The following is a 15290-nucleotide window of genomic DNA, read 5'->3' as shown; positions in this document are numbered from 1 at the left end:
GTAGGTGGATGAGTGAGTGGGTAGGTGGGTGAGTGGGTGGGTGGGTGAGTGAGGCTTTCTGTTCTTGGGAGGTTCTGGAATTGTGTCTGATCTCTTCCACACACTCTGTTGAGTTCACTGCCTGTATGGTCCTTGTGATAATCAAGTGAAGGAGCATTCATAAAGCATTGAGCACATGTCTTGACTTAGAGGGAAAAGTGAATCTTATCTTCCCTCAGGTCCCCATCAGTCTAACATGCATAAGTCACCAGGGCCAAGGGACAGATGGCGGGGAAAGCATATCGTTCTTCACAGTTGCCAGTAAGGTCAGCCCTGGAACATCACATTTTTAAGGTTTTTCATGTTAGGCAGTGGGGACAGAGTTGGGGATAGATAGCTTCATGAGCAGGAGGTGTTAGCTAACCATTGTTTCCTTCCACTCAGCACAGTGCCAGCATGGAACAGGCACTCAGGAAGCATTTGTTAATGATTGAATGAAGAAGGGAAACTTGTGACCATCAGTTGAGGACGACTGGCTCTCTTTGCTTTAAGGGAGTAGGAAGTTGAAGGTATCAGATTGACAGATATCAGTGAATTAGTAAAGACTCAGTAACTCACTAACTTACCACGTTAAACTTCAGGCTTGCTGTCCAATTGACATGTTTGGAGTGAGTCCTCATTATAGGAAAGCAGAAAGAAAAATCTTGTAACATTTTCCGTCTAGAACACAGAGGTCTCCTTAAACCCCAAAGCAGGGATGTGCCTATCTGCAGCAGTGCAAGGACAGACACTTAGACCCGAGAGTCTAAGGAAGCACATCTGCTCTGTTTGCCTCCTTCGCCTTTAACTCTGTGCTGGTGGATGCTGTTCTCTAGGCTTACCTCTGGCTGTTCCTGCCTTAGCTCTGGCTGTCTCTCTCATGTCCTCTGTTCTGAACACATTGACCTTTTTTGCCTAACTGTTCTCTGAGTTCACCAGGCTTCTTCCTAATGATGATTTGGTTCCTACGATGGCTGTCTGCATTTTGTCACACTTGAAGCCTAGCACGTTTTCTCTGAAGTGGCACCTCGACTCCAGGCCTCACTGCTCGTCTTCTACTCCTAACCTGGATTCTGAGCATCGGGCGTTGTTTGCATTTGGTTGTTTGACAGTTCCTCACTACAGAGAGGCATTGTTGGGGCAAATGGGATGCCCAGAGGGACTCAGAAATATATTAATACATTAATATTGAGTAGATAGATACTGTAGTTTCTTTTAGATTAAGACCAGAAAGAGAAACAGTTGATTGTTTCACATAAGAACCAAGGCAGGTCAATTCAGAGTATGAAAGTGTATCCAATATTGTCTAAGTAAATGTAGAAAAGAGTTTAGCTTATAAGTGCTTCAGGGGACAACTTTTTAAAAACATATTCTTTTGATTCGAAGGTTTATTTCTAAATTGCTTGTTTCTAAAATTGTATTTTCTTTTTTTTTTTTTTTTTGGTTTTTCGAGACAGGGTTTCTCTGTATAGCCCGGGCTGTCCTGGAACTCACTCTGTAGACCAGGCTGGCCTCGAACTCAGAAATCCGCCTGCCTCTGCCTCCCGAGTGCTGGGATTAAAGGCGTGCGCCACCACCGCCCGTAAAATTGTATTTTCTAATAAAAAGGATTTTTGGGTAGTAAGCCTCGGTATTTATGGTTTCTGCTCCTCCAGACTTTACCATGTTCATATTGAAAATATTTGGAAGGCTAACTTGCCTCTGCATTTAACACAGACAGCCTTTTTTCCTCCCCCCTCGTCTGTGCTCCCTAAATAATAAGGTATGTGATGTGCTTACATAGTGTTTAACTTGCACTGGGCAGATGAAAGTATATGAGAGGATGTGTGCAGACCATATGCATGTTTTGTGCTTTTCATATAAGGAACTTGAACACTTTTGGACTTTGTCACTACAGATGTGTGGCTGTGAGTGGGATGTATCCTGATCCTGGATCAGTTGGGTGACAACTGTATCAGCCCTATGGAGCATCTATTACAAATCCAAGACAAGACATTCTGGCATACATTGAAAAATATATTCTGAGAGATGACCCTGTTAGTTCAGATCTGTCTGTCTTAAGAGAGATAGGGTGATGAGATGGAGAGGTGGCTCAGCATTTAAGAGGTGCTTTTTGGGATGATCTGGGTTTGGTTCCTAGCACACACATGGCAGCTTACAGCTGTCTGTAACTCTAGTTCCAGGGCATCTGACATCTTCTTCTGGCCTCTGTGCACAAAGCACACATGAGGTGCATTTGAATACATGTAAGCAAATACACACACACACACGGTTTGGTTTGGTTTTGGTATTTGGAAACACAGTTTCTCCATTAAGTTCTGGTTGTTTTGGAGCTCTGTCTATAGACCAGGCTGGCCTCGAACTCACAGAGATCTAGCTACCTCTGCCTCCTGAGTGCTGGGATTAGAGGCATGTGCCACCACAACCCAGCACAAATATGTTTTTGAAAAATGTTGCATTAGTCATTTTACAGAGAATCATATACTTATTCAACTATGTAAATGTAACACGTATTTAGACTTTCCAACAGTAGGAATGGGAGACAGAGTGTGTCTGCTATAGTCTCACAGGGATGCACAATCCAGCATATAGCTATACAAATAGTTATGAAAAATTGCCTAAGAACTGTGAAAGAAAAATAAGGAAAGAGGGGGTGGTTGCATTGAGCCTGCCTTCTACTTCTGAAGCCATTGCTTTTCTAAGACTGTGGAGCAGTTTGCAGCCGTGGAGATGTTCCAGCAAGTAGGCAGATGGGAGGGAGGAAGCCATGGCTGACAGTTTCTAGAGTATTCTGCTGTGAATTTAGTTGCATCTTATTTTCACTGAAGTCAACGACAGTGAACAGAGCTTCTACTAGAAAGATGAGCCTTCATTAAAACTTGTGGTGGAGTCTGGCATTTCATCTTCCTCGTCCCAGTACATCAGCTGCTGAGGTGGGAAGATCCTGAGTCAAGGCTACTTAGCAAGACCAAAAGCAAACCAAAACATAAGACACCCCAGAGAAGTGGTTGACCCAAAACAGCCCCTCTCTACTCCCTCCCCACCCTCAGCAGTTCTGCTGAGGTCTTTTATATTTCAGGTGTTTCAGGAGCTTTAGCTGTTGAAGTCACACATTTCCTGTAGAAGGTCATCCTTGCCTTGGGTACCTCCTGCTGCTGTTCCATGAGTCTGAAAAGTGAGGGGTGGGGGTGAGATCTCTGATGATTCCAGTGAGTCTTAATGGAAGCCCACAGTGACTGGATTTGGGCTTTAAAGTTAAACTTGTGTTCAGAGTCAGCTGTGAGCAACCTTCACTTTTCTAGGCCTCAGTTTCCTAGAAAAGTTGTGTGTGTGTATGTGTGTGTAGTGTATTTGTGTCTGTGTGTGTGTGGTGTGTATGTCTGTAGGGCTACCTCTTGGGGAGGATAAGTATTTATGTCTGTGTGTGTGTGTGTAGTATATTTGTGTCTGTGAGTGTGTGTGTGTAATGTATTTGTGTCTGTGTGTGTGTGTGGTGTGTATGTCTGTAAGGCTACCTCTTGGGGAGGATAAGTATTTATGTTTCTGTGTGTGTGTGTAGTGTATTTGTGTCTGTGAGTGTGTGTGTGTGTGCGTACGTGGTGTGTATATCTGTAGGGCTACCTCTTGGGAAGGATAGGTAGGCCACAGCTGAGGAAAGGGAAGAAGGAAGACTCTCATTGATAATTCTAAGTGGCCAGCCCTACACACTCATAATTCTGTCTAATATTTATTGGTGTTATTTTGTTTATTGATACCATAGGATAATCACATAATAAGATATTATTAAGTTGGTACTTTTCCCCTTTTGGCAGAAAAATCTTATTCATTTTTCCAAATATCCAGCTTAAAACATTTTAAAATGGGAATCCCATATGTAGAAGTGAGAAATATCTGTTAAGTTTATGGATATTTTTAGCTAATTGGAAGTAAGGAGGCTATTTTCTGGGGGCAATTTGAAACTTCTATTTTTAGAAAGTATGTTGGAGGTTTTGTTGGGAAAAGGATGTAAGTTAGGGCAGAAGAAAGTATTTGTGCTTCTGAAGCAAGCACACTGGTAGTTCGGCCTTGCCTCAGAAGTGATATGTTACAGATGTCCTCTTGGACTTTCTGACTCCAAACCAGCCAGGGAACAGCCCATGATGAATGGACTTGCTGGAATTGATCTTTTTTTTTTTTTTTTTTTTAAATATATTGAAAGTCTGGCGTTTTTTGAGTTTGGATGGCTTGTTTGCTTGCTTGCTTTTATTTTGTTGTTTTGTTTTTTGTTTTGGCTTGTCGCCTAACATGTTGTTACTGTTTTTGAGACAAGGTGTTTCTGTTTTATGTTTCTGTCTGTCTGGAACTTGATATGTAGAATAGGCTGGCCTTAAACTCACAGTGATACTCCTGCCTCTGTCACCCAGTGCTGTAATTAAAGGCATGCTCCACCAAGCCTGGTGCACACTTAACAGTCTTAAGAATTACAAGTGTTTCAGGTCTGGCAGTGGTGACCATGCCTTTAATCCCAACACTTGAAAGGAAGAGACAGGTGGATCTCTGAGTTGGGGGCCAATTTGGTTTACACAGTGAATTCCAGGACACTCTGGGCCATACAGAGAGACCCCTGTCTTGAAAAACAAAAACAGACAAACAAAAATTTAAAATGGTTCATTGCTGTAGGAAAATTAGTCTTTTTAGTTTTCAGTTTGATTTGGAAATTATTCTAAAAGCTACATCCTGGTTTTCCTTGTTGATACCAGTATCCTTATTCCTTACATAAACATTTAATGCTAATCTTCTTTCTTAAGACTCTGATGAATTCCAGCTTAAGTTTTGAGATGTAATTGTATAACATTCTCTATTTCCTGTCAACTCTGAGATCTTATGGTCTTTGCTGTCTAGTGGCCTGATACACAGCGGTCAGCTATTGCTTCTTGGAAAGTCCCACTTGAAGTGAGGGCTAACAGTGAGTTGTGACTCTATGGAACGTCCAACCTGCTCAGGTTGCTGGAGGGATCCACGAGGGAGGCAGCATCTGATTGGTCAAATGGCTTTCATGGAGTGTGCCAAAATTATTGTCTTAGGGTTGTAGTGTATAACTAGGTAGCTTTTGATTTAGAAACAGGTGTAAGCTGAGCTTTGCTGCCCAATTCTGTTAGAGAGCAGGACAGTGCTAGAGGTGTACATATTTTGAAACTGGATCCATGTGGCTGGAGCGGAATAGACCCTGGCTTGCAGCTTGCTAGTGCTTCATTACTAGGCTCAGCAAGTGACACAGCAAGTCCACACCTGTCTGCTTTGTGCACTCCAGTTTCAGTTAGGTCTCATTATTTGCTTATTGAATGAGAATAAAGAGCAATGCAAAGCAAAACAAAAAGCACTACTGGTTTTCTTCCTTTTGCTATGACCCTTCTGCTGTTTGCCTTGCAGAACACCGAGTCTGTGACAGCCACTGAGACTCTGGCTGAGGTACCTGAACACGTGCTTCGAGGACTTCCAGAGGAAGTAAGACTTTTACCATCTGCAGTCGACAAGACTCGGATTGGTGAGTACTCTCATTGTGGGAGTCGGGCAGCAAAGAGGAGGTGGCTTTCTGAGGGAGCAGGGATCATGGTAGGTCGGCATTATGCCAAAAAAGAAAAGGTTGACCCTAACTTAAAAGATTATGTGGTGTGTATGTACTTTCTACATAAGAATCCAGGGTGGATCTGGATTATAGAAAGGAAACCAGCTTCCACCTGCGTATTCTGTCCTTGGTTCTGTGTTCCAGTGTGCCCTCCTCTGCGTCTCCATGGGCCTCATCCCACAGAGTGGGTGGTTTCCTCTGATTTCACTGAGCCTTGAGTGTGATTATGTTATCACATTTATTTCCTTACTTTTCAGTTGACTTTATATCTATTTCTGTTACTGAGAGTCTGCCTTACCCATTGTCTCACCATTTCCATTTAAGAACCCTTTGTGGATATTGGAATGAATGCGGTAAGCTGGCTAGAATTTCTTGTTGAGCATACAAGCTTGTTTGTATTTGATTTTTGTGTCTGTGATGTAAGTTTTAGATACAACTCTAAGATCTTGTAAGAACACACTTCTGAATAGATCACGATTCTATCTTTTTGTCATTTAGATGATCTTCTGATGAGTGTTGTGATTCTGACCTGCACTTTTAAAATTCTCATCGGAACTTTACTTAGTGAGCATTGGGGTTCTTATATTGTTTTGTCTGAACAGAAGTGGCTGTCTCAAAGTTTAACTGATTGTCAGTGTTTATAGATGCAGTTCCTAGCTAACTTTTGGTGGGAGTGGAGTGTGTATGTCCTGGCCTCCACCTCCCACTCTGTACATGAGGGAACCTGGCCAGAGTGTGTGATTCTTTTGACTGCAGGCTCCTGCCATTCTACTGACTGCATCTTCGTTGATTTGCTGTACGTTCTGACAGGTGGTTTTATGACAGGTGAATAGGAGACGTAATCCTAGGGAGGCCATAGGTTAGCATGTATGCTGACTCTGAAACTCTGCAAGCAAGATGTCTCATGAACTTTGTTTTACAAAGCTAATGAATGGAAATTGTGTTTCCACTGTACTTAGGCAAATCAAGTTTAAAGGTATTTATTTATAAAACCCAAATCCTAACCATTATAAGAACATTATAAGAACAACTTTCGTTTAGTAAGGACAGTTTGAGATCTATATAAAGACAGAATGAAGAATTCGAATTATTTGTGGTTTTATTCCATTTATATTTTTCTTTTAATTTTCAAGTGTTTATGATTGTACTACATATGGTGTATTTTACATATAAAAGTTAATATAAACTTTTAAAAAGTTGCAATTAATGCAAGATCTTTACAGACTATTCAGAAGATATTGAGGGGCATACAGAAGGAAACTCAGAATCCCCTGAAGGACTTTATTTGGTTTGATTGAACTTAATACAGTTACTTTGCTGTTAAGCAACCTAGCTTTTAAATTGTTTTGTAAAACTGAATGACATTAATGCTTTTGATATTTAAAATAACCACATTGCATTATAAAAATACTGGTTTTATTTTCTAGGTGTCTGGGCCACTAAACCAATTTTAAAAGGGAAAAAGTTTGGGCCATTTGTTGGTGACAAGAAGAAGAGATCCCAGGTTAGGAATAATGTCTACATGTGGGAGGTAAGAGAGTTTCCAGTGTAAAGAAGCCACTCCATGTTCCCACAGGATCTGACATGTTGGAGTCAGAACAATCATTTAGATATGTTCTTTACAAGTTAAATATTTTCGTTAAAGAGAAAATGACTATTCTGGGTAGACTGATGTTTGCATGTGTGTATAGTTTGAAGCTGCTCCATTTTTCTTGATGGTAAATGGCACATCTATGTTTTGTATTCCTTGTCAAGGACATTTTGCTTTGTACCTAAGACCTTAATTTCCTGTGTCATTTATGAATGACACAGATACATCATAAAACACATTCCAAAAGCTGCAAAGAACAGTATTAAATTCCTCTCTGCATGTCAGAAAATGTGACGCATTTACATTGAACTTTTAATTTTACAAAAGGATTTTCTTTTACTTCATATATTTTCAACAACTCTGGAGGACAGAGCAGGGAAGTGGCAGCCTTTTATAGAAGCTTTCAGTAAAGGAGGAGCTGTCTTTGCTCTCCAGGTCCAGGCCTGAGTGGGGGAGATGCAGTCAGAGCCACACACGTCTCCTGGGACCAGTGGGACAGTTACACATGTTCTTCCAGATTGCCTGGGCCAGATTCTGCTTCTACACTAGTTCCTGACGTAACTTATGTGCTGTGAAGCCTTCTATTTAAAGAGTGGGGTACTGAAAACATTTCGTTAGGGTACTTGTGTTCTTGGGTTTGGCATGGAATTCTGAAGGTCAGTGCCCTGGGAAGCACCTCAGGGAATGACTCCTTTACAAGTTCCATTTTGAATGAGAAGGAATCATATCTGTTTCATACTTGTTGACATATAAAAGCCTGACAGTGAAATGTGTGAGCACATACCTCCCAAGAATCTCAGGGCATTGGGGGTGTGTGTGTGTTAATTCTTAAGGCTGTAAAGGTTATAGCTTGATCTGACAGTTTCATCATTTTGTGTTTGTTTCTTATGAGTCAGTTGTTTGTGATAGTATCTGACTGTGAACCCTGGGGGCTTTGGGAAACAAGAATTTACCACAAGGATCAGGACTGTTTGGAAGTGAAAGAGCTTTGTAATTGTAGAAAAATGGCCTGGTCACAACAAGTCTTCACTGTTGAAGATAATATCTTTATCTTGAGTATTATTAAAAATGTGTTGCCTGTACAATCTTGCTGTCAAATAAAGCACCTGATTAATTTAAAAAGTTTCTCAAAAGTAGCTAACAGGCATGCTTGACCTGGTTAGAAATCAAAGTGAGGACTGTCAGAAAATCACATGCTTATTTACAGCCTGTGTTATAGTACTGCATAGAACAGATGCCATCACTGCTAAAGGGAATTCAGTGGCACCTTGAATCCAATGTAACAGTTTGATATTGGACATGCTGTATAAACCATCACTCAAGTTTTGTGAGAATTATTATCTCCATTCAAATTCATGTATAGTATGCTCACAATTGTGATTTGCAACCAAGAACCACTGGGGACTCATTTTCCTCTACACATACATCCTAGTGCTGATCACTTAAGACTTGGCATATATGGCTTCAATTTGTAACTCATGGTGAAAGTATCACTTCTTTCTAGTCAGGTTCAAGTTTACATCTTGTTCTTGTGAAAACTGACTTTCTTTACAAGGAAGAAAAGTCAGAATCTGTTTCACTTATTTCTCACATCTGAAAGGGCTTTTTATTTTTAAGAAGTGTTAAAATAGGATATAGATGACTTAGGTGTGTATACATGCATATGGCAAGGTATCAGGAATACCAATTATAGTGGGCATATTTGTCATAAATAAATTGAAAATGTAAAATATTTCCTATTAATTTATTGATCATATCACCAGACTTGTATCAGAAAGTCTCTTCCTAATATCATAGAAAGAGTTTATCATCAGAACTGTATCTTGTTGATTGTTCTTCCATCCAAGCCCCTTAAGACCTACTTAAAATAACTTAGTAGTGGAATCTTACATCCCAGCTAGTAGACCATTGTGTGCTCACCTAAGACAAAGTGTCAAATTGCCTTTCTTGAGCCCTTGACTGTCTGACTCGTTAAGTCCTCCAAGGTTTCACTGAAAGCATTCACATTCCTCTTAATCCAGAGAAAGATGAAGAATGCTCAGGGTGAGTGCACGAGGTAGGTTCTCTAGAGGGGAGAGCATGCTTTGATCTGCTTTAAGCAGGAGTGCGGGGACCTGACATTCTGGACTGTCTGTAACACTTCTTTTGACCATCCTGGTGTGTTGAGCAATATCAGAATTTTGAAACCATCCATGATAAAAAGTTCTACCCTCCCTTTTAAAGGCAGAGTCTTGTTTTGCAGCCTAGGTTGACTTTGAACTAGGATCCTTTGACTTATATTTTCCATGTGCTGGAATGTCAGGCACGGGTTACTATATGCCTGGAGCTGATAAAAAGCTTTGGGCTTTTTTTTTTTTTTAAATAAAGTTTTGGGCTCACGTGATTGCTAATGAACAGATTTTTATTTTTAATTTCTGAGTAAGATTTATTCTAATAATTTTTAAAGAATAGATTGTTTTATTTTGCTTTTATTGCCTTGAAACAGAGCCTTGGTTGTAAATTAGCCTCAAACCCAAACTCCTCCTGCCTTAGTAGCCTCCTGAGTGCTGATAATACAGGCACACACCACTATTCTCCTGCTGTAGCCTCCTGAGTGCTGATGATACAGGCACACACCGCTATCCTCCTGCTGTAGCCTCCTGAGTGCTGATGATACAGGCATACACCACTGTTCTATATCTCAATTAGATTTAGTTTTTAAAGCAATGTTAGGTTCAGAGAAAAACTGATTGGAAAGTGGAACTATTTCTGTGTCGGTTTGTTTTGTTTGGCTATGGTAAAGTGCCACAGCCTGGGTAATGTACAGAAGCTCATCATGGAGGCTGAGAGGTTCAAGAACCAAGAGCTCTGTATATCTGATGGGAGCTTCTTATTCTATTATAGCATACAGGAAAGCATTACAGATCAAGACAGAGCCCTAGAGGAAAGCTGTAGCCTGAAACCCATTTATAACCTGCATTCTTCCATCCATAGAGCCAGAGCCACAACCTGAAAGCCCCACTGTGCCCTGTGTCTCTACACAGTACACATATTTGGAAGCCATTTCTACCCATTTTACCTGCATACCTACAGGTTTTTCACCCATCAGTATCTCTGGTATTCAGTACATAATCCCTTCTTCAGTGCAGGGATTCATGACATGTGCACCTGGCTCAGTTATAAGCCTTAAAAATTTAAACAGTGCTAATAAGGTGCCTCACTGGGTGAAGGTGCTGCCACCAAGCCTGATGACCTGAATTCCATCTCTGAGCCCACATGGTGGAAGGAGAAAACTGACTCTCTCAAGTTGTCCTCTGACTTTACCTGCACCACATACACACACACACACACACCACACACACACCACACACACACACAGAAATTAGAAAACAAAAATGAAAACTATGTGCTTACCATAAAGCACAATAGTATGAGAGTATATAAAAAGTTCACCAGAAGGTACAGTTGACTTAAACCCCTAGCATCCAGGCATCTCTGCATGTCGAACATTCTTTTAACTCGACATTTAGAAGTCACTAAGCCAGTGAGGAGCTGCTCTGATCAGAGTTTCATGGAGTGCAGGCTGTCTTTTCTTTGTCTCATGCCTCTCCTGTCTTGTCTCTTCAACAATAGTACCTGTTCTCACACCATGGGCAGGAATGTAACATGCCTGTTTTTTACCAATGTCCTAGGGCTGTGTCTGTGTCAGGGGTCAGTTACTTTGTGCTTGCCTTTTTTTTTTTTTTTTTGTGGCTGCTCATAATCATAACTCTTGTTTGTCTGCCTGCCATCCATGATTTACCTTCTGTTGAACATTTAAATGGATTTAATCTTTTGCTGAGTATATACAATTCTTCCAAGAATAAACTCACTATACATGCAACATTCTGACTTGTCTGATAGTTTCCTTAAGATACATTCCTAGAAGTGTAAATGTTAAGTCAAAAGTTATGTAAACTTCTGTACACTTCTGTACATTTTTGGTCATTTTTGCCCAAAAGCCCTTAGAAAGATTTATAAGACCAACAGGGGTATATATTTTTCTAGGCCTTTGAAACTTAGTATTGCTTATCCTTTTAATAGCCTTTTTAGAAATCTGTTCTTTTATGTGAATGATTACTGATTCTATTGCATTTTGATCATCTTGGCAATAAAGTTTTGTCTAGAGGACAGAGGGAAGAGGTAGAACTGCTTATCAATTGAAATTGATGCAGAAATGATCACTGCATAGCGAGAAGATCTTAATACAATGTTTTAAAGGAGCAAAGCCCTTTTTTTATGAGTTACTGATGTGAGTCAGTGTTAGTGCGTGAGCTCGATAGATAGTGCTTGCTGTGTCCTTGTAATTGGATGTCACTTAGAAGCTGCCAGTCAGTTCTGCAGAGCCTGTTTCAGAAAGTGCTAGTCATGCTCACTGCTGTGGTCCAGCTGTAGGAAAGATTGTCTCTAGATCCAACGTACATTTTGTGTTCTAAAGCTCCAAAACTAAGAGGCATCTTTATATTTTTAAACATTGTGGCAGATGACGATACCATGAAATTGAAATTTTAGTTAATGAGGGATGTTTTATTGCTACACAGCCACATCCATTTGTCTGTTGTCTGTGGAGATGAACAGCGGCAGCATTCTGTATGGCTTGTAAGGCCAAAAGAACTTTTTTTTTTTTTTTTTTAAAGATTTATTTATTTATTTTATTTATGAGTACACTGTAGCTGTCTTCAGACACGCCAGAAGAGGGTATCCAATCTCATTATGGATGGTTGTGAGCCACCATGTGGTTGCTGGGATTTGAACTCAGGGCCTCAGGAAGAGCAGTCAGTGCTCTTAACCGCTGAACCATCTCTCCAGCCCCCCAAAAGAACTTTTAATAAGTGTCAGTGTTTTGCTTACATGTGTGCCTGCGCAACATGTGTGTGCAGTGCCTGCAGAGGCCAGGAGAGGGCGTCAGATCTCCTAGAACTGGAGTTACAGACAGTTGTGAGCCACAGGGTGGGTGCTAGGAATCAAACCAGGGTCCTCTGGAAGAGCTTTTTACCTCCTGGGCCATATTTCCTGTCCTCCCAAATACTTTTACATTACTCTATGGAAAGTTTGCTGTGTCTTGGCTATGTGGGGAACGAGCCAGAGGAGTGAATGTGGAGGTGTCTGGTGTTTCTGTGTTTACCCAGCGGGGTACAGCAGTATGCAGATCTTGATACTTCAACTGTAGAAATGGTTGTCATGGTAACAGCAGGCCAGGTATCTGCTGTTTCAAGAGTTTCACAGTAGTTGAAATAGAGAAGACTAAATGATTTTTCAAACAGTTTAACTTTTACTTAGGTTAGCATTTTAGTATGGCACATTTTTTCCTCTTGGGAGTTTATTCACTCATTTAATGTCTCTTCATTAGGCCTTTTCTGTGGGTTTTGCAGCATTGATCTGGCACAGAAACATATGCTTCTATCCTGACTTTATCTCATGGAGGTTGTTGGTCCAGAGTACGAGACTCATGCAGAAAAGTCTAGATTCCTAGTGGCTCCTTGAGGACTTCAAGCTGCTATACCTGGAGTCAAAAATCAGACTAAGCCTCTGGGTTGTTGTCAGTACCCTTCCTATAACAAAGATCATAGAGTATTTTATAATGTAGACCCTTGTGTGTCATGACTTTGACAGGATGCCAAAGATGGCTTATCTGAAGTTAGAAAGATTTGTTTTGGCTCACAGTTTTATGAGTGACCATCTACAATTGGATGGTCCTGCAGCTTGGGCCTCTGGTAACAGTGGTGTATCCTGATAGGAACACATGTAGGAGCCAAAGTTTTCTATTTCGGCTGGGGCAGAAACAGGGATAGGCAGGGTCCTACAGTCCCTTCGGAGGCTGTGGTGTCAATGGCCTAAGGACCTTCCTTCCACCAGACCCCACATCTTGAAGGTCCATTATTTCTCAGTAGCACCTGCTTGAAGACTGTGACTATACAAATGGGTCTTTGATTCTCACCCAAACACAGTACCCTCTTGCAAATCTCTGCAGAAAGCCTAGACCTGCATACCAGGCATGTGTACTGCATTTTGGATTGAGATTATTTTAAAACTATTTTAAAATGACTGGATTACATAGAATTAAAATGTAAGTTATAGGACATTTATGCTATGCTTGAAGAAGAATTACTACCTCAACTGTTCAGTGAGAAACAGGAAAGGAATAGGGTTTCCTTAACCGTAACCTGGAGGGATCAGGAGTGGGGAAAAGGGTCTGTCCTTTTGTTCAGTGCTTTTGGAGGTGACACAGGGGTGACCTGATGGATGAGCACTTTACCATGAGTTACATCCTAACCATCAGAAGAAGGATTTAGAAGGAGTGTTCTTAGTTACGGGCTCTCCTTTCTTGCTCCCTGTCTGCTTAGGGCCTGGCTGTGATTTTCAGTGGCTTGGTTATTCTCCTCAATTGCCCATCTGCTATGCTTGCTCATTTTCAAAAGGGACTTACTAGCATTTCATGGGCTGGAGAAAAGGTTCAGTGGTTAAGAGCTCATACTGCTGTGGCCGAGGACCTAGCTCTGTTCCAGTAACTGCAGCTCCAGGGGATCTGATGCCTAGCTTCCTTGGGCACCAGCATTTACATGCATACCCACACCTTCCCCATAGATGGAAATAAAAATACATTTTTAAAATTTAAATGTCAAAACCATAATAGTTATAGGTTATATTGTAGAGGTTACAAATCATGTTCTCATCCTGGTTCCTCATTAACAAGCTGAAGCTCATTACAGATAAGATACTACACACTGTAATTCTTAATTTGAATTGTAATTTTAATTATCTTAAGACATGGTCTGTATAGGTCTGGCTGGCCTAGAACTCATTATGTAGCCCAGGCTGGCCTTCAATTCACAGAGATCTGCCTGCCTCCACCTCCCAAATGCTGAGTGCTGGTATTAGAGGTGTGCACCACCAAGCCCAGCTGTTTTGTTGTTGTTTTGTTGATGCTGCTGCTGCTGTTTTTGTTTTTTGTTTTTTATTTTGTTGTTGTTTTAAAGTGTAACATTGTTGTGGTTTCCTTGGGCATCCAGCAGACTGAGGATACTTCATGTAGGATAGCTCTGTCTGTTTCCCCACCGCCACCTCAGTGTAATGGTATTCCAGTAGAGGAAAGGCAGAAAGTTAAGATAACCAAAAGAAAAAAATTACTGAATTATTTCATTTTCTCAGAGAAAACTATTGTTTAGTTTTAGATTATTTTCTCTTCATATTTTCTTCTATATTCTTACATTTAGGCTGAAAATAAATAGTTCATTTTTTTTGAACTAGTGGTTTTTACTTAATGAGCATTGTCTTTGTGTAATTTCATGTGTGTATTGATGGGTACACTACAGAGTGGGATCCTCTCTCGATAACAGAACAGAAAAGGAAACAAGCCCCCCCAATTCAAACAAACACACCCCTCCTAAATCCCCTCTGACATAATCATCTTTTTCTATGGAACTTTTTCCTTGATACACATCACTGTGCCTTAGAAGATGGCTCATTTCCCATTGAGACACAATGAGACATGCATACAGAATTTACTCAACTGGAACACTGTTATTTATGCAAAGATTTGTTTTGACTTAAGAGCCAGGAAGTTCCAGTAGAGCTGGAGTAGTTGTTTAAGCAGATGGATAGTCAAGGTGCCACCTTTGCCTTCTGTCCTGTGAATTTCTTGGCTCCTGCTGCTGACTTTGCAGTCCCACTGATGCCTGTCAACTCTGCCAGTGTATGGGTGGTGATCCAGTGAGAACTAGGTATCTACCAATAGACATTAAAATTAAAAGAAAGGAAGAAAAAGACTATCTCTGAGGCCAGGGACTAAGTAATAGTAATACCTGTGTGAGTCAGTGGAGATCGACTGAAGTGCTCGTGCGCGTGTCTTGTCATCCACTCCACTCTCCATATTTGACTCTGCTGGCAAATGGGACAATCATAGCTCTTAAGCATTGGAAAGCAGCTTTTGTTGTTTTGTGTACTATGTTTAACATCAAGGTTTGCAGCTACCTTAAACATACCATTTGTTTTGGAGAGAGAAAAGGGAGTAAAATAGGGAGAGTGGAGTGGAATTGGGGGGGCTGGTTTCCTTTGGTG

At 40.8% G+C, this 15290-nt stretch overlaps 1 protein-coding gene across 1 annotated transcript in view; it reads left to right on the top strand.

Moving 5' to 3' along the window:
• Nucleotides 1-15290, top strand: part of LOC114609587 (PR domain zinc finger protein 2-like) — a 73145-nt gene that overhangs the window by 27280 nt on the left and 30575 nt on the right. Inside the window, exons 3-4 of the mRNA XM_028753949.1 lie at nucleotides 5428-5542; nucleotides 7051-7154. Of these exons, the coding sequence (XP_028609782.1) occupies nucleotides 5428-5542; nucleotides 7051-7154 (219 nt within the window). The remainder of the gene's footprint in view (nucleotides 1-5427; nucleotides 5543-7050; nucleotides 7155-15290) is intronic.

Source organism: Grammomys surdaster, unplaced genomic scaffold (genome assembly GCF_004785775.1).
Source record: "Grammomys surdaster isolate TR1022 unplaced genomic scaffold, NIH_TR_1.0 125977, whole genome shotgun sequence".
NCBI classification, from domain to species: Eukaryota; Metazoa; Chordata; class Mammalia; order Rodentia; family Muridae; genus Grammomys; species Grammomys surdaster.
The sequence above is the reverse complement of the archived record's forward strand: the minus strand, read 5'-3'. Positions and strand labels throughout refer to the sequence as shown.